Source organism: Danio aesculapii, chromosome 6 (assembly GCF_903798145.1).
Source record: "Danio aesculapii chromosome 6, fDanAes4.1, whole genome shotgun sequence".
Classification (NCBI taxonomy): Eukaryota; Metazoa; Chordata; class Actinopteri; order Cypriniformes; family Danionidae; genus Danio; species Danio aesculapii.
The window spans coordinates 5,986,565-6,013,352 of record NC_079440.1 but is presented as its reverse complement, the minus strand read 5'-3'; the positions used below and the strand labels follow the sequence as shown (position 1 = coordinate 6,013,352).

Sequence of the window (26,788 nt, the reverse complement as noted above, 5' to 3'; positions counted from 1 at the left end):
GAATTATCATGGTTAACCGTTGCCCAGCACTAGTTAAAATGAAGATTTTAAGGCCTTATAATAGCACTCAAAAGGAAATGCAGAATGACTTGAATTTCCTTTGTCACTCACACTCTATTTAATCTCATTAACACAGCAAAGTGTGTGTGTGTATATATATCTATATATATATATATATATATATATATATATATATATATATCTATATATATATATATATATATATCTATCCATCCATTCATTTTTTTTTTCCGGCCATTAACCAGTGAGGCTGTGGAGTTGTGAGGTGGAGGATCCAGCAGGAAGGGATGTGTACGTGTTGAAGGATGTTGAATTGGAAAAGTATGTTTAAAGGAATGCTATAAAGGACCATAAATATGAAGGTTTCTGTAGGTTTATTCTGAATTTAATGAATCCCCGTGATAAGATTGTGGTGATAAACACAAACGAGAAGGGAATATGGGAAGTGAAATAGATGGTTGCATCTCCACAGCCTCATTTTAGGGGTTTGTCTTGATTCATTCAGCAGTTCATGAGAGTATTTGGTCAGTATGTACTGCATTATAGATAGATGACACCTTTTGAAGGGATAGTTCACCCAAAAATTGTAATTTACTCACCCTTGTGGGGTTTACAAACCTTTATTAGTTTCTTCATTCTGATAACCACAAAAGATAATATCCAAGGAAAGCTGAAAATCATTGACAAACACTACAGAAGTCAATAGTTGCAGGTTTCCAGCATTCTTCAAAATATCTTCTTTTATGTTCAACAGAAGATAGAAACTCAAACAGGTTAATCAAGTAAAGGGTGAGTAAACTGATGACAGAATTTAATTTTGGGTGAACTATGCCCTGAATTAATATTATAGGACATCTACCTGCTCGTATCTCCTGTTTTTGCATTATTACAGGTGCAGGTTAAAGGTAAATGAAGTATTTTCGTCCTGCAGTAGCTACACATTATTTATTTGCACTGAGTTAAATTAAGTTTTCGGAAAGTTTTGTCTCAAAAAAGGTTGATCTGCTTTACTCAGGATATAATTGGGTTTAGTGTTTGTTCTGTCATCTAACCTCATTGTAAACGGTGTACAATTGAAGTAATATTCAGGGACTGTGCATATTCAAGGGAAAGCGGTGAACACGGCTGCAGATTATACAAAGATTAAGCTAAGATCCTGCGACTGAAACATGAAGGGAATCATTGAACTCTCCTCCATCTTGACTAGGGTAGGATACGTTTTATTATTATATGTTGCGTTTATTCCCATTAAATACAAATGCATACAGAAGGTAGTCCTAGAAATGTCTAGCACTCTATTTTATGACCTCTGACCCCTGAATGAATTAGTGACACTGTTTGTATTTACTAATATTCCTTCTTTTCTCATTTTATGCACTTTTGTTTTTTTAACCAATTAAAATAGTTTTTATTGAGGCATTACATGTGCTATCTAACGACATAACTAGAGTGTAAAACCTGAGATAGATGAAGTCATTTACTAAGCATTCGTTTAGGAATAGAATTTTAATGTATTTCATGTTTTGGTGGAGTTTGAGAAGGGACTCAAAGTTTCAAAGACCTTTTTTTGGGATTTATACCAAAATTATTTGTCCTTTTTTGCTTGAATTGTCATTTTATAAGCTAAAACTTGTGTTTTTGAGCATATGTGTGTGTGGTAAACTGACCTATTGTGCTTTGTGGTAAACATGCTAATAACAGCACAGGGAAAACCAACAAGTTTGCTTCGTAAACTGTTACAGGTGAGACATTTAGTGCGCTTTAGTCGCAAACTAACATAACGCAACCTATCATAAATGTGATCTTGGCAATATTAAGCAACCATATGACTCCTTCAGATTAAAGAAACACTCCACTTTTTGTGGAAGTAGGCTCTTTTTTTAAAACTCCCCTACAGTTAAACAGTTGAGTTTTACCATTTTTTTAATCTGTTCAGCCAATTTCCTGGTCTGGCGAGAGCACTTTTAGCTTAGCTTAGCATAAATCATTGAATCAGATTAGACCATTAGCATATCACTCAAAAATGTAAAGGAAATTAGATTATTTTCCTATTTTAAACTTTGATTCTTAAGCAACACTCATTTCAGGTGCTCCGTAATATTGCGCCTGCTGCAGACATGGTACAGCATCAAAGTTCCTTGTTTATTACACAAGAATGAGAGTGTAGTTCCAAGCCATGTCAACCTATAAAAAATAGCAAGTTCTAATTTTTCGTCTGTTTTAGTACATAATGTAACTACAGAGGAGTCAAACATTAAATAGGAAAATTTATGAGTGAGATGCTAATGGTCTAATCCGATCATTTTCAATGATCTATGCTAAGCTAAGCAATAAGTGCTCCTGAGAGATAAGCAGATAAACTTTTGAGTTGTGCCATTTTTTTTATCCATTCAGCCGATCTCTGGGTCTAACAGGAGCCCCTTTAGCTTAGCTTAGCATAAATCATTGAATCGGATTAGACCATTAGCATCTCGCTAAAAAATGCAAAACAAATTTTCCTATTTTAAACTTTGATTCTTAAGCAACACTTATTTTCAGGTGCTCCGTAATATTGCGCCTGCTGCAGCCATGGTACAGCATCAAAGTTCATTGTTTATTACACAAGAATGAGAGTGTAGTTCCAAGCCATGTCAACCTATAAAAAATATCAAGTTCTAATTTTTCTCTAACCTAATTGAGATGCTAATGGTCTAATCCGATTCAACGATCTTTGCTACGCTAAGCAATAAGTGCTCCTGACAGATAAGCTCATTAGACAACTTTCCAAGAGTTAAACAGTTAAGTTGTGCCATTTTTTTTATCCATTCAGCCGATCTCTGGGTCTAACAGGAGCCCCTTTAGCTTAGCTTAGCATAAATCATTGAATCGGATTAGACCATTAGCATCTCGCTAAAAAATGCAAAACAAATTTTCCTATTTTAAACCTTGATACCTAAGCAGCATTGTTACCTACAGTACCTAGTGACTATTTTCAGGTGCTACGTAATATCATTGCGCCTGCTGCAGCCGAAGAACAGCTGCAAAGTTAATTGATTATTACGCTGGAATGGGAGTATAGTTCCTAGCCATGTCAACCTTTAAATCTTTTCATTTTTTGTCAGTCTTAGAACATAACGTAACTCCAGAAGAGTTCAATAGGAAAATTATCAAAACTATTTGGTCATTTTTGAGTGAGATGCTAATGGTCTAATCCGATTCAATGATCTATGCTAAGCTAAGCTAAATGTGCTCCTGACAGACCCAGCTGAATGGATTTAAATATGGTAAAACTCGAGTGTTTAACTCTAGGAGACTTGCAAAATGAGCTTATCTTCAAGTAAAAAAGTGGAGTGTTCCTTTAATACCAGCATGCTTGCTGCATATATTCATCGTTAGCTTTATCTCTAACCCGAACTGAAGTCTATGGTACTAAACGCATGATTTGGTTTCAGTATCAAAGTGTCCTTATTTCCATCCTGCTGTTGAGCTTTGCTGCCATTCAGGTCAAAGGTTAATGCTTGAAGACGATGCCACGAGATGTGACATCACGCACCAAGTGATTTCTTTTGTGCTGTTGACGTTGTAAACCACGGCCTTAGTGTGTTTTCCTATGTGTTTGGCTGTCAGATCCTGCATCAGCATTGTTATGTTGGATTTTTTACAATAAAACAAACAAAAGCTACTTTGGAGTCTCTGGAATTTCATCCTCAGGAGTTTGATAACTGTACACAGGGGATTTTTAATCATGTTCATTGGCGTTTACATTTTAAATGTTAGTGACAGTATAAATGATGCAACAATTATATTGATTTAATCTACAGTATATTGATTAGTATTGTAATAATTAAAATTAGTATTTGCCATAACCATACAATCCTAATCCCAAAAAATGGCATGCATTAAATGCAAATATAAAATAGAAATATCCTCATTACTCTAATGTAAACCATTTTGTAACATTTCTGAATGACATTGTGAAACTAGCATAATTACATCCCAGTGATAATAATCTAATCTAATTATCATTATCTGTGATATTCTTGCTTTGTGAAATGATGACAATCAAAAACATCTCAATTCTTATTACTGTGCATCCTTTAAACCATTTTTGCAAACATTTCTTTTTAAATGAAGCAAAACTACATTAATATTTAAATTGTGAGATAAAATATTTTAGATAAGAATTGTTTTTAGGTTATTTACATTTTTTGCCAAAACTTGTTCAGATGAAATAATTATCATTAATGTTTCTGTAAATGTGAACAACAATCCAAAACATTGAATAGAATTATTAGGGGTTATTAACTATTAGGCATTATTAGGGTTGCAATAAAAATACAAAAGCAAAAATATATTTTGCATACAAAAAAGAAATTTACATATAGAATATTCTTATTCTTAATCTATCATTATATAGAAAATTATGGCAATTAATCAAAAACTTGACCATTTTTATTACTATAATATCCATTAAATATTTTATGGTTTTGGCTGTGTCATGGTTATTGGTATTATGATGTAATTTTGCTTAAAGTAAAATGGTTTAAAGCAGTGGACCCCAACCTATTCATCACCGCAGACTAGTCAACGCTTGATAATTTTACTGTGGACCAGGTGGCGTTGGTTCATAGGGTCAGCAAAACATTGCTGTCACTCTGATACAAGTTTTATTCATGAAGAACATTACAAAGCACTGCAGTATTTAGGTGTTCTGTGTTTGTCTGAGATAATTAGTCTACCGAAATGTGTATTTTCCATACAAAGTATGAAGCTGATCGGTCAGTTCTTGTCACGTGACTCGCAGTGCGCTCGTAGCATTTATTCAACTAGGTGCATCTGGAAGGCGCGATCGCGCCACGCCACTTGCGTGCGCAAGCTGCACACCTCCATTGTAAATAATGAATGATAATAATGCACGAACTCTAGAAAATACGCGATATACAAACAGCCCCTAAAAGGCTGCCGTCATTTGCGATCTCCAGCAGTTGATCTTCTTGCACAGACATGGTGGATCCATTTCTTGGTAGTTCGCAGGTCCTTCACTGGGCCTTTTCCCCTTCGCAAAGAAACTTTCCAAAGACGTCTGTTTCTTACACATTTTGCTGCTTGTGGTTAAGTTTGGGCCAAGATGTAAGCGAGAGAATACAGTCATTTTTCAAAATAAAAGATCGTTCACTCTTGTGCAGCCCGGTACAAATTGATCCATGGACTGGTATCGGTCCGCAGCCTGGTGGTTGGAGGACCACTGGTTTAAAGGATGCACTCCTAAATATTTTATTTGATGTAAATTGTATTTATATATTTATTATTGTATATATTGCTGTATTTATTAGTAATTAGTTTAGTTTAATTAGTTTTTTGTAAAAGTTTAGATGAAATGATCATCATTGCTGTTCCTCTAATTATGAACGATTATCAAAAATTGAACTAGAAGCATGAGAATCACACTGAATTTTAAATGTAGAATTTTGAGTTGATGTACTGTATGTTTGTTATAGTTTTTTTAAAGATTTGCTTTGCTCACAAGGGACATATTTTAACGCTGTCTGACGTGGAGCTGAACTGCCCCATGGCAAAATCCAGCCCGACCCCGACACCACAGCCTACTCCGAACGCAGCGTATAGCGACTGCGGGAACGAGCCCTGAAACTTATAAAGAGGCAGCAGCTCGTCATCCACGCTATAGAAACTCAGAGTCCCTGCACTCCTGTCCAGAAACACCCCGACACGAGGGCTGTAGATCACAGGGATCTCCACCTTCTGGTTAGCGTGCATGGCTGCGCAGCACATGTCGGACAGCTCCAAGCTCCACGATTGGCTGTTATACCCAAGCCCTGCCCCTGAATCCGCCCCTTTGCGAGGCATGGAGCCACTGACCACGCCCACAGACGAGCCACGACCCCTCCACTCCACCTCCCAGTAGCAGCGGTCGGAGGAGAGCGGCTGCAGACAGAGCACCTGCGTCCAGCCGTCGAATCGCTGCGGGACGTCCGGGTACGGCTGCGTGGTCTGCTGCAGGGTGGCCACAGAGTCTCCATCAGACACCAGCAGGCGACGGTGGGCTGTGTTCGGGTCCAGAGTCAGATCACAAGCATCTGATGAGCACAAGAGAGAAGCAGAGAGTGAGACTGAAGCAGAATGAAGGGCAGGCAGTCAGAGGATCAGATGCTGGAGGATGTGATACTCACACTGCAGAAACTCTTCTCTGCTTCTGGGCTCTGCAGCCTGAATGCTGTCAATGTTAATCTCTCTCACTGGAGGACAAACACAACAGCATATGACATATGATCATCAGTCCAATCCATCCATTCATCTATTTGTTTCTCTGTCTTTTTATCCATCCATCCATCTGTCTGTCTATCTATCTATCTGTCTGTTTCCCTGTCTTTTCATCCATTCATCTGTCTTTTTAACCATCCATCCATCTATCTGACCATCTATATGTATATCTATCTATCTATCTATCTATCTATCTATCTATCTATCTATCTATCTATCTATCTATCTATCTATCTATCTAGCTGACCATCCATCTATCTATATATCTATCTAGCTGACCATCTATCTATCTATCTATCTATCTATCTATCTATCTATCTATCTATCTATCTATCTATCTATCTATCTATCTATCTATCTATCTATCTATCTATCTATCTATCTATCTATCTATCTATCTATCTATCTATCTATCTATCTATCTATCTATCTATCTAGGTAGCTAGCTAGCTATCTAACTGACCATCCATCTATCTATCTATCTATCTATCTATCTATCTATCTATCTATCTATCTATCTATCTATCTATCTATCTATCTATCTATCTATCTATCTATCTATCTATCTATCTATCCATCTATCTGTCTATCCGTCTATCCATCTATCTATCTATCTATCTATCTATCTATCTATCTATCTATCTATCTATCTATCTGATCATCCATATGTATATCTATCTATCTATCTATCTATCTATCTATCTATCTATCTATCTATCTATCTATCTATCTATCTATCTATCTATCTATCTATCTATCTATCTATCTATCTATCTATCTATCTATCTGATCATCCATATGTATATCTATCTATCTATCTATCTATCTATCTATCTATCTATCTATCTATCTATCTATCTATCTATCTATCTATCTATCTATCTATCTATCTATCTATCTATCTATCTATCTGACCATCCATATGTATATCTATCCATCCATCCATCCATCCATATGTATATCTATCTATCCATTCATCCATCCAGCCATCCATCCATCCGTCTGTCTATTCATCCATCCATCTGTCTAATTTTCAGTCCATCCATCCGTCTTTTCATCCATCCATCAGTCTGTCTATTTATTTTTCTGTCTGTCTGTCTTTTCATCCATCCATCCGTCTGTCCATCTATCTCTCTATATATCTGTCTGTTTGTCCATCCGTCCATCTATCATCCATCCATCCATCCATCCATATTTCATCCATCCATCTGTCCAACTATCGGTCCATCCATTTGTTTGTCTGTTCATCTATCTATCATCTATCGTCTGTCTGTCCGTCCGTCCGTCCGTCCGTCCATCCATCCATCCATTCATCCATCTTTCTTTCTTTTCATCCATCCAACTATCTATCTGTCCATCCATCCACCTATGGTATGAATAACATAAAACATATTATTGTAAATACTGACATGTCGGGAAAGCAGGATTGATGAAGGGATTGTCTGTAGGTGAGTCCAGGAACAGAGCGGGATTCACTGCACAGAGAAACAACAGAAAAACCAACAACATCGAGTTGTTTTAAATCAGGTATCCTTGAATCAAGTATCTTTATCTCTGATCAAGTAACTTTAAAGCTCCCCAAAAAAACATTTAAAACTAAAAAAATATCATTACCTTCTGTTGGCTCTCCCCCTACAAAGAAAACACAAATACAGTTAACAATAGTTTATATAATTAGCAATATATATATATATATATAAAGTGAAAAACCAATGTATACATAACAATATACATATCGATATAATTTAAAATAGAAATAAGAAAATTAATAACACTTTACATATTTACTGCCAGATATGATCAATTTAATGTATCCTTGCTATATAAAATTATTTTTAACTTGTTTCTGAGAAAATCTTACTTCAAGCTTTCTAAAAATGTTTCTGTAAATTATCCAGTAAATAATTTTTAAGCTTGTGTAAATGTATACTTTCATAACTATAAATTGTTTATGAAGCATTTAAAATTCACATTCAAATAACTGATCATCAGTGTACAGTGAGTGACTTACAGACACTGGCAGAGGTAGGGCTATGAGCCCTCGCTGACTCCGCCTCCGGTATGGTGGGTGTGGCCTCTTTCACTGTGAGTAGTGAAAATGTTAAATATGACATGTTTTAATAAATAATTTGATGATGTGAGGATTATTGATGATAAGAAGCATGAAAATGCTGAACAACACACAACAGAAGAAACAAATAAAGAGACATTTTGAGGTACTTGATTTGCTTTGGTTTTATTTGTTGTAGTTTTTTACTACAGTTCACATTAGACTCTCTGAGCAGGAAATGCAGGTGTTTATTAAATGCCAGACAAACAAGAATGACCAGTAAAGTTTTCCTGATGCATCTAAACTCTGTTTCTGTATGTTTGTAAGAGTATAGCATTGTAGGTACTTAGTTAAATTACTTAGTTTAATTTAGACAGAAGAATAACATAAATACAAGATATCATATGTGCTAATTTAGGCCCCGTTTACACTTGTATTAAGATAGATTTCTGTCAATCTGATCAAAAATAATGACTAAAATGAACACTACTAAATATATACACTAAAATGTTTTTAGATTTGGCCACACGTGAGGATGTTAATGTCAGGCAGAAACTGTAATGAATCTCTGTTGATAATATTACTGATAACACATGTTATTATCAGGTAAAACAGACTCTGCTAGGCTCACCTGTGTCCTGTCTCTTCCTCCTGTTTCTGGGTAAGAGAGAGCTCAGACTCCATCTGTCCGCTAATGAAGAGCAGAATCAAGAAATTTGCAAGTAAAATTCACAACCAAACCATGTTATTCCCAGCAGAGAGTGTGTGTGTGTACTGGGTTAAGCGCTTTACAAGAACAGAAATTTGTATATTAATGACATGGATATGAATAGGTATTACAACATTGAGGTGGTCAATGTCAAAAGACACCATTATGTACGTTTTTTAAGTGTTTTTACATTATGAGGACACAAGGCATGTCATCATAATGCAAAAACGCTTAAAAAACATACTTACGGGTGTCTTTTGACAATCCCATTTTGCCACAGTTTTCCTGTGAGGGTTGGGTTTAGTGGTAGAGTTATCTAATAACCGTTTTTACTCTACAAAATACGTCTATGGTCCTCATAAACCACAAATACCAACATGTGGTATTTGTGTATGTGTGTGCAGGTTTAGCTATAATTGTGAGAGCTCAATTGTCTTCACTTATATATATATATATATATATATATATATATATATATATATATATATATATATATATATATATATATATATATATATATATATATACATATATATACACATATATACACACACATATACATATATGAGATATTTCACTGGATACTAATAAAAGATGTTTTATTAGTATCCAATGACTGGCACTTGTTTCTGTGAGGGTTGGGGTTAGGGTTGTGGCTAGGCCATAGACACTATCATTAACCTGATAGAAAAACAATAAAAGTCTATGTAGTGTGTGTGTGTGTTTGTGTGTGTGTGTGTGTGTGTGTGTGTGTGTGTTTGTGATGTCTCTCACATTGTCTGGCTGTCTGCTGTCTGTCTGCAGTGTTTGATCTTTGCTGTGAGGCACTCTGAGAACCTCCATTCACTGTTAGATGGAAACAGACACAGACATGATGTTATTTCTAAAGTTGTGTGTGTTAAAGGTCAATAATCAACATGAATCGAGCATCACCTTGTTCTCTGTCCTCTCTCCGCAGTCTCGATCTGACTGAACTCAAACTCCAGCGGTCTGCTGATAATAAGAATTAAACTGCTTTAACATACTGTGTGAATAAATAAAATAAAGTCCAGTATGAGACTATACTGTATTTAAAATCGTATAATTAATAACCTAATAATAAAGCAGACCTTGTTCTTCATCCCGTGTGCTTCTGCTCTGTGTACTCTGACGTCTTTGAGAGGTCTGATTTTCTTTTTCTGTAAATAGAAAATATAATCAAGCCCAATATATTGAAAACACAAAACAACATCATATGAACTGACTCAAATATCAAGATATATAAATCATGTTTCATCCCATAATCGCATGGAAAAATGTAGAATTATATTATATTTAAACATCAACAATATGTATAAAGATTTTAATATAATGTTTGAATTGCAAAGTATTTTACAAGTGAACAGATGTGGCGTTATCCATATTGTACTGCTAAAATAAATAAATCATATTTTATAATTAGTAACAAAAATCACTCAAAAATATCCACAAAAATAAGTGGACACATGATAATGGGACAATTAGATTTATATTCAATTATTTTGTCCTAATATTTCAAAATGATTCATTCATTTATTTTCTTTTCGGCTTAGTCCCTTTATTAATCAGGGGTTGCCACAGCAGAATGAACCGCCAACCTATCCAGCACATGTTTTACGCAGCAGATGCCCTTCCAGGCGCAACCCAACACTGGGAAATCATTATAATAATATGATTAATAATTTTATATTATTATTTTATTATTGTATTAGCATTTTGTTGGTCTGTCCTTTTGTTACTTTGCATTGCTTTGGTAATGGAGTATATAAACCGTTCATTACACTTAGTAATTTACAGAAACACAAAATTAGCAAATACTACCAATATATGTTTCATTAACCATTTATTTGTGTGATTCCCTCATTCTGCGCTGTAAATTAAAAACACTGGCAGGGCCTTTTCTTATAATGCGCCTATATTATGAGCTGTATAACCTGCGTCTGTAGGTTTGCCGTTTTCTTGGATTGCTTTAGGAAACTATTTTAAAGCATTTAATTTGTGATATATAACTGTCATTTTTATTGTAGTTTTGCTTATTTAGTGTTTTTATTGAGTATTGTGGTGTAACTTAGTGCCATTTTATTATTCAAGTTTGTAATTTTGGCTCTGGTTGCAATCTTGTCGCACATTGAATTTATAGAAAGTTAGTTTAAGAAATGCACATCATAGATTCATTCATTCATTCATTTTCTTTTCGGCTTAGTCCCTTTATTAATCTGGGGTCGCCACAGTGGAATGAACCGTCAACTTATCCAGCATATGTTTTACGCAGCGGATGTCCTTCCAGCCGCAACCCATCACTGGGAAACACATCATAGATAAAATGCATTACTATCCATTCATTCATTTTCCTTTGGCTTAGTAACACAGCCGAATGAACCACCAACTATTCCAGCATATGTTTTTACGTAGCGGACGCCCTTCCAGCTGCAACCCAGTACTAGGAAACACCCATACGCACTAATTCACACACACACACTCATACACTACGGCCAATTTTGTTTTCCCAATTCACCTATAGCACATCTTTGGACTGTGGGGGAAACCGGAGCACTCGGAGGAAACCCACGTGAACACTGAGAGTACACTCAAACTCCACACAGAAACGCCAACTGGCCCAGCCGGGACTCGAACCAGCGACCTTCTTGCTGTGAAGCAACCGTGCTAACCACTGAGCCACCATGCCGCCCTTGTATTTAAAAAAATAAAATAAAATATCTCACCCTGATTTTTGTCTTCTCCTCTCGCTCTTCCTATTGATCTCACTGAACTTAAACTCCTGGTGTCTGCTGATGAATTAAGCACACTATGAGCACAACAGCACTTTACACACGTATGTTTATCTCATATCTTTATATAAAAATGTCTCCTCACCATCATTGTTTACACTTTCTTCTCTTCTCTGTGTTTCTCTTTGTGTCCTTGCATTTTGATTTCTGTCGGCTGCAGAAAGAGAAACTGCATTTCTTCACATTATTTTTTTTATTATACAGGAGTAAAAGGTCAGAGAAGTATGTCTTACTTTGATTTTGCTCCTCCCTCGGCGATCTTGCTGGTCTTTGAGAGTTCGTAACACCTCTGTTAGCTGATATAAGCATATGTTGATATAAAAAGTAATTAAAATTCTACATAGTCATACAAACATTCCTAAAAATGAAACCAAATTTACTTTATGAGAAAACAGTCTCACCTCTTGGCTCACTGGTTCTGCTGACTGGTGTACGTGTGGCCACTGTAGAAATATAAGAAACGAGAAAAAAAAACAACTTACTGCATATTTTAAAGAAATAAATGAAATATAATACAATCTAAAATATATATATTAAAACAATGAAAAATGTAATTGAATTATGAAATGTTTTACCAGATCCTCGTGTGCTAACTGACGGCAGTGGAGGAGGACCTAAAAATATTCAGACGCATTAGAAAACGATGGCATTAAGAAATGAAAAATGAAACACAGGTTTTATTCATTGAATATGTACCTTGTGCACGACCAGCTCTGGTTCCCTTTCCAGAAAATACTGAGAGAAGAAAACAAGGTAAAGAGTGAAGAAAACCAGGTTAGTAATAGGTCATATGTACAGTATATACAGTATAATTATATATATTTATTATAAACGATTTTAATTATTCTTATAAATATATTTTTATTATTCTAAAGTATTATTTTAATATTTTAAAATTAAACAAAAATAAATATTTGAATATTTATTAAAATAATATAAAATGTTAAATGTTTCTAAATTTAAATAATATTTAATAAATATTTTATATATTATGAAATTTATATTTTAATTGCAATTAATTTAATAAATAAAATAATGTCGTTTAATATAGGACCAACCTTTTTTTCTGGTCATTCAAGTCTGGTAGTTCTACTTTAAAACAAGCAAATGACCAGACATGACAAAATGATTTACATTTCTGAAAAGCAAATGCCATGTGGTGAAATCCACTTACATTTCATGATGCCAGTTTTCTGGCCGTTTCGTTCTGCCACTGTGAACGCTGTGGTGTTGTAGACTGAGGAGAAACACAGATAATGATCCTCTATATGTGTCTGACCGCTTCAGCTCAGTGTGTGTGTGATTGTGTATTTGATATTGTATATATATGTGTGTATTTGATATTGTGAATTGTTTGTACCTGTCTTGTTAATTTTGTCCAGCTCCTGGTCACACATCTCCTCCACTCTCTCCCTGAACTGGACAATAACGCTCCTGACGGCATCAAACGTGGCTTCAGGGTTGACGGTCACAGTTCCCAATTCTCCTGCCTCCAGCGGACAACACAGAGTCTGATACGTCTGTGGAGACCGGGACAACATCACGATACAATCACAGACACTTAAGATATTATTTACAGCGCCTATAGAAAAATCATCATATCGCTTCGAAATAATTACAGTTAATGTCAGAATTATTAGCCTTCCTGAACTATTTTCTCCCCAGTTTCTGATCATAATAGTTTTAATAACTCATTTCTAATAATTGATTATTTTCTCTTTGCCATGATGACAGCACATAATATTTTACAAGATGTTATTCAAGATACTAATATTCAGCTTTAAGTGACATTTAAAGGCTTAACTAGGTTAATTAGGCAAGTTAGAGTAATTAGGCAACTCACTGTAAAACAGTGGTTTGTTCTGTAGACTATCGGAAAAAAAAATATTGCTTAAAGAGGGCTGATATTATTGACCTTAAAATGGTTTTAAAAAAATGTAAAACTGCTTTTATTGTAGACTAAAAACAATTAACAATAAACAACAAATAAGACTTTCTCCAGAAGAAAAAATATTATAGGAAATACTTTGAAAAATTCCTTGCTGTGTTAAACATAATTTGGGAAATATTTGAAAAGGAAAAAAAAAGGAAAAAATAAATAAATTAATTAATTAAAAATAAAATAAAATCACAGGAGGGCGAATCAATCTGACTTCAACTGTACTTTATTTGTCATACAGCCTGAAACCAAATCACATTCCAAATAACTTTTCCAGCCTTTGAAATGTGCCTGTGCCCTTCTACAACTTTATCCCGGAGGTCTTTTGAAAGCAGGGTGTAATGTGAGTAGAGGTATAGATTTTATCACAGGGATTTTCTATGGGCACTGTATTATACAATTTAAGTTTCATTTTTTGTTTTATCAGTTTCAATGTTTAGCAGTTTAATAGCGACTCAAGTAATATTTAATAGGCTTATAATTTGTAACTCAACGCCGGGACAAATCCACACACCGCCACTAGATGGTGCCACTAACTCGGTTAGTTCTCTTGTGTCCACAAAATATAACTTTCACTGTAATTTAGTCGACTCTTTATTCCAATGTGATGAATAAACTACAAGTCAGTCAACTATTAGAACTGTAAAAATAATAAATCCAGTTGAACTGAGTAGCCTAATATACTTTAACATTCCACCCTGAAAAAAATCATACACTGCTAATAAGAGTTTAACACTTTCACTTTCCCTTTCCTTCGGCTTAGTCCCTGCTTTTAATAGCTTTAATTAATTATAAAATATATTTTTTTATTAACTTGTAATATCATCTAAACTTATGACACTTTCAGGTATTGAATTTGAGGTGCCCGAATGCAGCACTGAATAAATGAAGATATAAGGACAGATGACCTGCAGAGAATAATAACAAATGTGCGTCCTGGCTTTAGTTGTAATGGAAATACAGCGCACATGTTCGTGACATGCAAATGTGAGCGCGGAAAAAGTGCACAGCGGCGCATTCATTCAAAGTGATTTCATAATATCGTGAGCTGCTTCGTCACATTATAGGACTACACAATATTATGTTATATACACAGTAGCCTAGGTAGGTCTACAATTACATCCCTGAAAGGAGTCTGGTGTGAAGCAGGTCGTCTGCTTTGATGACGATGGAGACGCCCCCCCAAATTACAGGTTTATCCCCACTGAGCTCGGAAAATACGGAAATTCTTATTTACATGGAAGAATCACATCCCTGATTTATGAACACTATGATCGTATCACATCTAGTCTACTGAAAAAAACTTCATCTGATAGCTTTATGCTTATGCCATGTATCCTTTATTTCTTTCTGAATATGATTTCCTATATCCCACATTTAAGAAGGCATCTGAAAGTTGCAGTTAATGGTTAGTGTGTGTAAATAATGGCCTAACCCACATAGAAAGCTGATATATGGCAATATATGCAAACTACATATATGGCATACAAGTTCATATTTGGATTTCACATATATACATTTTTTTTGATAATTTACTTTGCTAAACGTTTCAAAATGTTGGAAAAATGCCTGCTTTCATATATTTTAACCATCAAAATTACAAATATGTACATAAATGTTCATATATATATATATATATATATATATATATATATATATATATATATATATATATATATATATATATATATATATATATATATGTATGTATGTATGTATATATGTATGTATGTGTGTATATATGTATGTATGTGTATATATATATATATATATATATATATATATATATATATATATATATATATAAGCTACAATTTTGTGTTCATAGCATTTAATACTATTATTTCGAATAAAATTTTCATTTACACCTTCATTTTTAGCCTATTTTTATTGGAATTTTATTACAATATAAAATCTGAATATATATTATTAATAGACTTTACAGTAATGCTGCAAAAATTCAATAATATATAATATTTATAATATATAATAAAATGTGTAATAAAATATATAATATGTATGATTATTTAATTTTTTTTCAAATAACTGAAATTAGATTGCAACCCCTAAATGAAAATCTGAAATATTTGCTTAAAAAAGGTTTACTTATTATTATTACTATATTATTATTTTTGTGTCTCATGTATTTTAAATTATTTTATTTTATACTTTTACCTTTTATTTACTTTATAAAAAGTTTATTTAACTTTAGTTAGTTATAATAACCTTGGTCTGAAATTAGTTCTAAACAGACACAGACTTTTTTTTTTCGGAAGCCCTCCAAAAATTATCATCAATTATTTTATCAAAATCAAAATTTCACAAAATCTAAATAAATCCAATATTCATGTCATCTGACCTTCAGAAAGTGTATATTGTCAGGGCAGTTGATGATCTCCTTCAGCTCTCCATCTTTTCTCTTCAGCTGTTTGACTTCGGCCTCCAGTTTGTTCACCACCTCCTGGGCCTCGGTGAGTTTCTCCTGCCCGCTGGAGACCATCACATCCAACAGCAGATCCAGCATCCTCTGCACCGATTCCTGGAGCTCAGAGAGGACGGCATCCGCATCGTCCCGCACCATGTCTGAGGACCGCTACACACACAAACACACAGACAAACACAAACAAATACACACTTGTAGAAATATATTATTTACTTTAATTTTAAAAAAGTGAGTAAAACCGTTTCCTAAAAAGCTGCAAATTGACTTCACTTAAAAAAGGCAATAAACCCATAGTAACTTGGAACTGTTACAATGATTTAACTTAATTTTCATAATCATGCACATAGTTCATTTAATTAAAAATATTAAGGCAAACTTTTAATTTTGAACTTTAATTTTTAAACTTTAATTAAGGCAACTTAGTTCAAAATAAAGTCAACTAATCATTTTAAAAGCACCAGATTTACTGGTACTGGTATTAACAGCTACCGGTTTACTCACTTTAAGTAAAGTCAACTAATCGCTTTAACAGCTACAGGTTTACTCACTTTAAATAAAGTCAACTAATCGCTTTAACAGCTACCGGTTTACTCACTTTAAATAAAGTCAACTAATCGCTTTAACAGCTACCGGTTTACTCACTTTAAATAAAGTCAACTAATCGCTTTAACAGCTACCGGTTTACTCACTTTAAATAAAGTCAACTAATCGCTTTAACAGCTACCGGTTTACTCACTTTAAATAAAGTCAACTAATCGCTTTAACAGCTACCGGTTTACTCACTTTAAATAAAGTCAACTAATCGCTTTAACAGCTACCGGTTTACTCACTTTAAATAAAGTCAACTAATCGCTTTAACAGCTACCGGTTTACTCACTTTAAATAAAGTCAACTAATCGCTTTAACAGCTACAGGTTTACTCACTTTAAATAAAGTCAACTAATCGCTTTAACAGCTACCGGTTTACTCACTTTAAATAAAGTCAACTAATCGCTTTAACAGCTACAGGTTTACCCACTTTAAATAAAGTCAACTAATCGCTTTAACAGCTACAGGTTTACTCACTTTAAATAAAGTCAACTAATCGCTTTAACAGCTACAGGTTTACCCACTTTAAATAAAGTCAACTAATCGCTTTAACAGCTACAGGTTTACCCACTTTAAATAAAGTCAACTAATCGCTTTAACAGCTACAGGTTTACCCACTTTAAATAAAGTCAACTAATCGCTTTAACAGCTACAGGTTTACCCACTTTAAATAAAGTCAACTAATCGCTTTAACAGCTACAGGTTTACCCACTTTAAATAAAGTCAACTAATCGCTTTAACAGCTACAGGTTTACTCACTTTAAATAAAGTCAACTAATCATTTTAAAAGCATCAGATTTACTCACTTATTTTAAGTAAAGTCAACTAATCGCTTTAACAGCTACCGGTTTACTCACTTTAAATAAAGTCAACTAATCATTTTAAAAGCATCAGATTTACTCACTTATTTTAAGTAAAGTCAACTAATCGCTTTAACAGCTACCGGTTTACTCACTTTAAATAAAGTCAACTAATCATTTTAAAAGCATCAGATTTACTCACTTATTTTAAGTAAAGTCAACTAATCGCTTCAATGTAGCATAAACAAGTATACACACTGACACACACACAAACGCGCACACACACACCTGGTGAGGATGCTCAGACCCTTTAAAAAACCCATTTATTAAGACTTCATTCATTAATTTTCCTTCGGCTTAGTCCCTTATTTATCAGGGGTCGCCATAGCAGAATGAACCACCAAATATTTTGGAATATGTTTTATGCAGCGGATGCCCTTTCAGCTACCACCCAGTACTGGGAAACACCCATACACTCACATAGCGTTCACACATTCATACACTACGGCCAATTTTTATTCATTCATTTTCAATGCAGCTGCAACCCAGTACTGGGAAACATCCATATACACTCATTCACACACACATTCATACACTACGGCCAATTTAGTTTATTCAATTCACCTAAAGCGCATATGTTTGGACTGTGGGGCAAACCGGAGCACCCGGAGGAAACACACACTAACACGGGGAAAACAAGCAAACTCCACACAGAAATGCCAACTGACCCAGCCGGGACTCGAACCAGCAACCTTCTTGCTGTGAGGCAACAGTGCTAACCACTGAGTTTTTACTCTGTCAAACATTACTTGGAAAATATTGGAGATAGAAGTGAAATTTCACTAATAATTTTGTCTAATAATCTGATCTAATAATTTTGGGTTCATCTGTAACTCATTACCAGGTGAAGTGTTTCCTGGGTGTGATGGATATTTACCGTGAGCGTGTCTACGACTTTCTTCATGTCTTTCAGCTCTCTCTCTCTGTCCTGGAGCCTCTGATGGTTCTCTGACAGAACTGCGCCCAGCTCTTTCTGATGCAACAATGAAGATTAACACAAAACAAAGTGTTCAGAATAGAAAGGAATGAAGACCGGTATGAGAGAAACAGTAGATCAGTTCATCATTACTCAACCACAATGACACGTTCAAACAGCCTGTCATGGCAAAAGCTAAAAGAGGCAGAAGTCTGGTTTTTCAAAACTATAAGGATTACTCTGAATGACGTCTTGTTTCTACATGAGAGCATTTTTGAGGTTTACTGACGTTTTGCCAGATGTCTTAAAGGGCACCTATGGTAAAAAATCTACTTTTCAAGCTGTTTGGACAGCCATATGTGCATGTATGGTGTATAGACTGCCATATTTGGGTGATATAAGCACACCCAGTGCTTTTTTTTCAATTTAACAACATAAAAAACGCTGGACCAATTGGAGCGGTTTTCAAACCTACCGCAACTTTACGTAGGAGAGCGGTCCCCTGCCCACCAATATTGATTGACAGGCGCGTCATCATATCCTCAGTTTGTTGATTCACGTCCGCCATTTTCAGCGTGAGTCGAAGCGATATCACTAAAGGAACACGCTAGCTCTATTTTTAGATGCAAGGCTCATTGGGCTCAACACAAGAGCAATATTCTCCACATTATCGTTCTAATCAGAATTATTGGTTGTATCTTTAGGTAGGTTTGCAAACATGTGTACTTCTCATTGAGTCTACCTTATACTTCAGCCGTTTGCATTTCTCGCGATCCCAGAAGCTCCCTGTGATCTTAACTAGCATGAGTTTCAGAATTCTAAACATCGGTTTCTACCAGGGTACACTCAAGTCGACGGCTGGGCGCCACGGACCGCTGCAGAAACCTATGTTTAGAATTCAAAAATGTGTGGCGCGACGATTCGGGACACTTCATGTTTCTGCCGCACCACAGAGAGTGTCTGGTGTGCCGTGTCGCGGCTTCGAGCGGCGCATCCGGTGCCTCAGTCAAAGTTAATTCAGTGTGTGTGGTTATTAGTTTCTGTGTGCAAGCTTGGCACTTGAAACTAGCACACAGTTGGCTGTAAAACTGTACAAAGACACAAATGATTTTGTACTCTCTGCTTGGTCTGTGTCCGAGTCGTACATGTACGACTGATTGCTGAACCTCTCACTCCGGCTCCTTCTCTGAGTCTGCCTGTCAGACTCTGTTGCAATCGCAGAGCGGGTGAGCTCATGGCCCCGCCCCTTGTTACGTTGGCGGGAAGCCGAAACTAATTTACATGTGAAGCAACACACCCCTAAATCAGCGAACTGTGGACACGCCCCCAACATGACACTTTTTAACACATTATAATAAAAAAATCTGAATTGTGTTTTAAACTGAACCTAAACTGGCACACTCAGAAGAACAATAATATTAATATTAAATCATAAAAAAGAGGTAAACTATGGGCCCTTTAAATAAAGCTTGACCAAAGCAGTAGTAAAGCATTGAAATTTACAAAGCTATAATCATTTTATTACTTCTTTAAAAATGTTCTTTTTATTTTAAATTCAATGTTGTAGTTATTAATTATATTTGTGTCATTTTATTTTGTTCATTACTGATAACTTTTCCTGAATGTATTTATGAGAATAGTTAAAACAGCTTTACGTTGATGTTTGTTATTTTAAGCAAATAAAACAGGGCAGTTCTTCATGTAGTATGTTATTATGGGTAGTAGAGCTGTGCAATTTGCTCTAAAATAAAAATCTTGATTGCTTGAACATTTTAACTCGATTACGATTAATGAATGATTCGTTTCCTTTTTTGCCTTCATAATTCACTGACAGGTTTCGCACAGTAAATATGCTCGCATATTACAAGTGAGAGATGTTTGAATGAAGAGTGCAATACAGGACTTGATTTTAAAGGGCACCTATGGTGAAAAATCAACTTTTCAAGCTGTTTGGACAGACATGTGTATATATAGTGTTTAGACCGTCATATTGGGGTGATATAAGCACACCCAGTGCTTTTTTTTCAATTTAGCAACATAAAAACGGTGGACCAATTGGAGCAGTTTTCAGACCGACCACAACTTTACGTAGGAGAGCGGTCCCCCCGCCCACTAATATTGATTGACAGCTGCGGTGTGTGCGCGCGTGTATCTTTGTGTGCGTGTGCATGCGTGAACTTTGTTTGAATCTGCGATGCAACTGCACAATAAATACTCATTGGTAAAGTTCTTACTGTAGTATTTCTCACAAACGCTACGTGAGATCTGCTTCCTTTAAGTCTGTCTGTTGTCTGACGTAGCCGAGGGAGGAGATTAAGGCACGCAGAATGACACGTAGAAACGGTGGGCGGGGAGGACTAGCCTTAAAGGAGCAGTACACCAAAACCGCCACCCAGTGAAAAAATGTATAAATAGGAATTTAATAAAAGGTATAATAAAAAATCTGATGGGTGTTTTGAGCTGAAACTTTACAGAAACGTTCTGGAGACGCAAAAGACTTATATTAAATCTGAAAAAAGGGGTAACCTAGGTGCCCTTTAAAACAATTGAAGGAAACACACACTATCTACTATCTGTGATTATTCATTGAACATCAACGTTGAGCAACTGAAATTAAAACACACCTAAAACGAACAGTCACATTTCTCTTATAAATAAATGAAAATACATAACTTGCACTTATATTTTTTTATTATTTTCAATGTTTTTCATATTAAAAGTGCAAAATAAGCAGTGTCTCTTCTAAATAAAAAATAACTGATATTACTATACTATATAACTATATATTACTACTATAATGTGCCGTCTCAATGCATCTCTGGCACAGCTTCCAATCATCGTCACGTGACTCCACACGCGGCGCGGTAAGTAATTGAAAAAATTGGTCGATTATTGGTTCCGAATGTCGATTTTGATTACTTTTCGATTAATCGCCCAGCCCAAAGTGTATAGTTGGCACTTTACATGCAATCTCGTTTCTGAACTTGCAGTTGCTTTTATTTAGGTGTTTATTACGCAACGTGTTTATTTATGACTATGACGTAATCACGCATAGAGTGCAGTTTCCCGGGAAATCCGTCCTGTTAACTTACAAGTAATATGAGTACATATTTTTATGGTTGTAGAAGTGTTTTTCTTCCTTTAATTAATGTTTTTTTTTTGTTATAACGCAGCTTTAACAGCGCCAACAGACATTTTACGTTACTGTTACTGAGTACTTACATTAGATGTTATAATAAAGTGTAAAGATGGTTTATTTAACTCAATTCAGTTGTATATGTATAGCGCTTTTCACATTAATTATGGTTAATTATCAAAACAGTTTTAAAAAAAGGTGAACATTATTGCATTACAATCAAATTCGAAAGTTCCCATAACTTTAACTAATTAGCTAGTAACTAATAGCTTTTAACAATTAAAGTTATTGTATATAAACATAGTTAGCCTGCAGTTTTATAGCATATAGGTGATGTCTATGTGTGAAGATGTTTTTCCCACCTGTTTGTCGGACCTCTCGGCCTGTGTGGACACACTCTCGTGACCCTTGTGCTGGTTGCTGGTGCAGAGCCAGCAGACGAACATCTGGCAGGAGCGGCAGAAGAACTCCTGCAGGTACTTGTGCTCGGGGCAGATCTTTTGGCTCAGGTCTCCGGTGGGCGCGATCAGCTCGTGGCTCTTCAGCTTCTCATGCGTGTTGTGGGGCTTCAGGTGAGTCTCGCAGAAAGACGCCATGCACACCAAACACGTCTTCACGGCCGCTTTGGGCTCCGGGCAGCGGTCACAGGGCACGGCTGAACCCGCCAGCTTTTTCCGAGTGACTTTAGTGGCTTTGTTTGCTTTCTCGGACGCGGAGCTTGCCGCTCGTCGCGCGCTCTTGATGGACTCGCGGCCTGCGGTGCTGAGGGTCCCGCGGCGGAGCTGATCTACGGCTTCGGCCAGCATGGTGTTCCGGCAGAGAGTGGGACGAGGGTTAAAGGTCTGCCGGCATTCAGGACAACTGTATGAGCCGTTTTTCCTGCCTTCGTTATTCCAATAATCCGCAATGCAGTCCATGCAGTAGCTGTGGCCGCAAGGGATGGTCGCGGGGTCGGTTGGAAGATCCAAACAGACCGGACAGTTGAACTGCTCCTCGGTCCAAAGGCGACCACTCATCCTGAGGGTGTAAGGTCAACCGAAATAAAATAAAATGAATAAAGTTTCCTCAGTGTGAATGCTCCAGCTGTGAGTGTCTGTCTCTCCAGTTTGACCGGCTGTGGGTGAGACACTCACTAACCGAACAGGTTTGGGGAGAAAATCAGGCCTCGTGTGCATCCCTTTATAATTTGCGCGACAACATACTTAAATGACTGAATAAAGTTACAATTTAAACAGCTTGTAACATACATAAATGAAGGAATGAAGTTTCACTTAAAATTTAAACGGATTAATATACGCATGATACATTTTTTCCTGAGAAAAGACTTGAGTGGCGTTTTCCTGCGCGAAAGTTGCCGCCAATTAACTAGTCGTCGGTTACCTGAGAGTTGCTAAACGGGGTTGCCAGGTCTGCATAACAAGCTCAGTTTTTACTTTAATGTTACAAGAACAAGAGGCGTTGAAAGAAGTAAAGAAAGTACGTGACCTGTCCCATACTCTGAATTTTGCTCACACACAGAGTAACACACATCGTGAACACGGACTAGGAGCAGTGGCCAGCTTCCAAAGAACAGAAACAGAATGAGTGTATGTGAGTGTTGACCGCAGAGGGCGGTGTTGACCTTATAATGAGAAGAGAGAAAAGTGGCAAATCCTCCATTCAAGATTGACTTACATCAAACTAAACAATAACTGTTTCATTGTTCATCCAAATTGTGTCATTATGAATTCCACTAAGAATCCGGCATACATGTTTTTAAAAGGCTTGATTTGAGAAAAAAAAATAAAAAAATCCTTTCATGTGTAAACAACATGGTGAAGTAAAAGTCCCTTCCATCAGTTATATTAACACATTAAAATGAACTACATCATTTTTAAAGTGGTATATGTTCAGACTGGGTGACACGGTGGCTCTGTGGTTAGCACTGTGGCCTCACAGCAAAAAAGGTTGCTGGTTTGAGCTCTGGCTGGGCCAGTTGGCGTTTCTGTGTGGAGTTTGCCTGTTCCCCCTGTGTTGGCGTGGGTTTCCTCTGGGTGCTCCGGTTTCTCCCACAGTCCAAACACATGCACTATAGGTAAATTGACCGTAGTGTGAATGAGTATGTGGATGTTTCCCAGTACTGGGTTGGGCTGGAAAAGCATCCGCTGTGTAAAGCATATGCTGGATACGTTGGTGCTTTATTTCTCTGTGGCGACCTCTTATGAATAAAGAGACTAAGCTGAAGGAGAATGAACGTTCAGACTTTGATTGAAGATTAAAACAAACACTTTTTAAGTTTATTAACACTGAATAAATGTTCACCTTCATAATAACAATCAGTGTGAGCTAGCAAAATAAACACGGTAAATTTAATTTCCTAGCAGACTTTAAAAAGTATTTTTCAATTTTGTAGTCTTTTCAAAGTTTAACTGGGTTTTACTGACAGGAATTTTATAAAGCAAAACCGGAATCGTTCTTAACTGAGAAAGTTTTGTTCACCTCACATGACTTTTACTGTATTTTAATCTATTAGTTATGAACTATAGGGTGAATTCAGGTAAACCTGGCAACCTTTTCTGGCATAATGAGAAAAAGCATCTCTATAACTTCACCCTTCTCGCCCTAACATAGATCTTTTGGAGATTAAGGGTAAAAAAACAATCTCTGTCTGTGTTTATGTGTGTAATGATGATAAATGATTACATCCATGTCCGAGCGGCCCGGCTAATAAAAAACCCAAACAATATTCCACAGCAAATTAATATAAAGTGCTCTGAATGGAAACGGATACCATCAGTTTAAAAATCATTCAACAAACCATACATCACAGACTAAAATGAAAACAAATGAGTAAATAATAAGACCTTAATGAGTCTGTGACTCTCTGTTCAGACAGTGAGCAGTCAGTAACATACACTACCTGACAAAAGTCTTGTCGCCTATCCAAGTTTTAGAAACAACAAATAATAACTCGACTTCTAGTTGATCATTTGGTATCAGAAGTGGCTTATATGAAAGGCAAAGGCCTCTAGATTACACTTATTTTACCAAAATAAAGCATGATCATGCCTTGATTTTTAATGATTTAATTAGGACAGTAAGGTCTGACTTTGCTTAGACAAAAGTCTTGTCACTTAACAGAAATAATATATACAATATAAAGTATATACAATATAAAGTCATGGTGCAGTGGAAGAAGAATGAATATCGTGTATGACTCCATCATGAGCTTGGAGGACTGCATCCATACATCTCTGCAATGACTCAAATCACTTATTAAGTCATCTGGAATGGCAAGGAAAGTGTTCTTGCAGGACTCCCAGAGTTCATCAAGATACTTTAGATTCATCTTCAACGCCTCCTCCTTCATCTTACCCCAGACATGCTCAATAATGTTCATGTCTGGTGACTGGGCTGGCCAGTCCGTGAGCAGCTTGACCTTCTTTACTTTCAGTAACGTTGATGTGGAGGCTGAAGTATAAGAAGGAGCGCTCTCCTTCTGAAGAATTTGCCCTCTCCTGTGGTTTGTAATGTAATGGCCAGCACAAATGTCTTGATACCTCAGGCTGTTGATGTTGCCATCCACAGTGCAGATCTCTCGCACGCCCCCATACTGAATGTAACCCCAAACCATGATTTGTCCTTCAGCAAACTTGACTGATTTCTAAGAGAATTTTGGGTCCATGCTGGTTCCAGTAGGTCTTCTGCAGTATCTGTGATGATTGGGATGCAGTTCAGCAGATTATTCATCAGAAAAATCCACCTTCTGCCACTTTTCCAAATGATCAACTAGAAGTCAAGTTATTATTTCTTGCTCTTACAACTGGGATTGACGACAAGAGTTTTGTCATATAGTGTAGTCACAGTGCAGACATCATTCATTCATGCTTTTTACAATTTTTTTATTCACTGAAACTGCTCTTGAGGGACTTTTATAACCTCTAAAAGACCTCTGTTCTCAAACCAGCATCATGGGTGTGTATTTGCACTGACCGACTTGATTACGTCTGTAGAAATCGAGGCGATCTTAATATCTTGGCAGCATAATCAGCATTTCTTTGAATCCACGTCAGGTTCTTGAGAAGTTTCTTCATAGTACATAGTCTGGTGCTGGTGTCACGCATGTCAAATGGACGTCTGTGGCTCTAAAACCTCTCATCTGTGTTCAATCATCAACAGATCCATGACCAGAGACCCATTTGAGCTGATTTCTCCACCACATGCTCTTCTAAAATGGGTTTACCTTACATCCTCCAATATGTCATCTTGACTATGTAATCAGATTAAGTACATGAAATTAGAGTAAACTACTTTTTACCCATACTCACAATTGGACTACAGTTATATTTCATTGCGTAATATTTACACAATGGCAGTATGTTAATTACAATGGTTATTGTTTTTATTTTTTATTATAACCCTGTTTATAAATCCTTATTATAAAGTGGCGCAGTGGGTAGCACAATCGCTTCACTGCAAGAAGGTCGCTGGTTCGAGCCTCAGCGAGACCAGTTGGCATTTCTGTGTGGAGTTGTGTGAATGAGTGTGTATGTGTGTTTCCCAGTGATGGGTTGCAGCTGGAAAGGCATCCGCTGCGTACTTATGCTGGATAAGTTGGCAGTTCATTCCATTGTGGTGTCCCCTTATGAATAAAGGCACTAAAGCTGCGGTCACACTGGACTTTTCTTGCCATAGACTTCCATTCATACGCACACGAATGCGTCAGATCGGAAACGCAAGGTCATGCGTCAAGTTTCGCAGGCCGCTGCGGTGCAAAGTTCAAGCTTGGTGAACTCTGACCTGCGAAATCGCATCACTTTAAGAAGAATATTTCTTCTCTCTTTCATGTCAAAGACTCAGGAAGGTACAAGCTGAATGAAGCACTGTAGTTGGACTGCTGGTGCCGGTGGTGTGTAGATCTGCATCTGCTGAAGGTCAGAATCATTGACTTCTGTGAGGGTTTTCTCATGATTGATGGAGCTTGGACTGGATTACAGCTGTATTCCTCTCAAGTGCGCAGATTTTACTACTTGCGAAAGACTGTTCTCATAAAATCTCACGTCACAGTATGCGTTTTATCCT

The 26,788-nt window shown here is 36.3% G+C and overlaps 1 protein-coding gene across 3 annotated transcripts; it reads right to left on the bottom strand.

Moving 5' to 3' along the window:
- Nucleotides 1-238: 238 nt before the first annotated feature.
- trim25l (tripartite motif containing 25, like) lies at nt 239-22,898 on the bottom strand. 3 transcript variants are annotated; one of them, XM_056459397.1, is made up of 20 exons: nt 22,090-22,898; nt 18,553-18,648; nt 16,144-16,377; nt 13,206-13,365; nt 13,020-13,082; nt 12,542-12,580; nt 12,421-12,459; nt 12,247-12,288; nt 12,079-12,141; nt 11,931-11,999; nt 11,780-11,845; nt 10,148-10,216; nt 9,972-10,031; nt 9,813-9,884; nt 8,961-9,020; nt 8,291-8,362; nt 7,894-7,911; nt 7,689-7,754; nt 6,189-6,254; nt 239-6,095 (listed from the first exon to the last, which is right to left on the bottom strand). In XM_056459397.1, the coding sequence occupies exons 1-20, from the start codon at nt 22,741-22,743 to the stop codon at nt 5,521-5,523; spliced, it is 2,583 nt and encodes an 860-aa protein (XP_056315372.1). In that variant the 5' UTR covers nt 22,744-22,898; the 3' UTR covers nt 239-5,520. The 3 variants fall into 3 exon arrangements, with proteins under 3 accessions (XP_056315372.1, XP_056315374.1, XP_056315373.1); XM_056459399.1 differs by having other exon boundaries at nt 9,972-10,028; XM_056459398.1 differs by having other exon boundaries at nt 11,780-11,842.
- Between the last annotated feature and the right edge of the window lie 3,890 nt (nt 22,899-26,788).

Bases quoted from the DNA above. Each gene is read 5' to 3' on its own strand.
- trim25l (XM_056459397.1), bottom strand. From the start codon at position 22,743: ATGAGTGGTCGCCTTTGGACCGAGGAGCAGTTCAACTGTCCGGTCTGT. The intron at 12,289-12,420 runs GTAAAACATTTC...ATATTTCTACAG, and splicing joins AGTTAGCACACGAGGATCTG to TGGCCACACGTACACCAGTC. The intron at 10,032-10,147 runs GTCTGCTTTATT...TCTTATTATCAG, and splicing joins CACACGGGATGAAGAACAAG to CAGACCGCTGGAGTTTGAGT.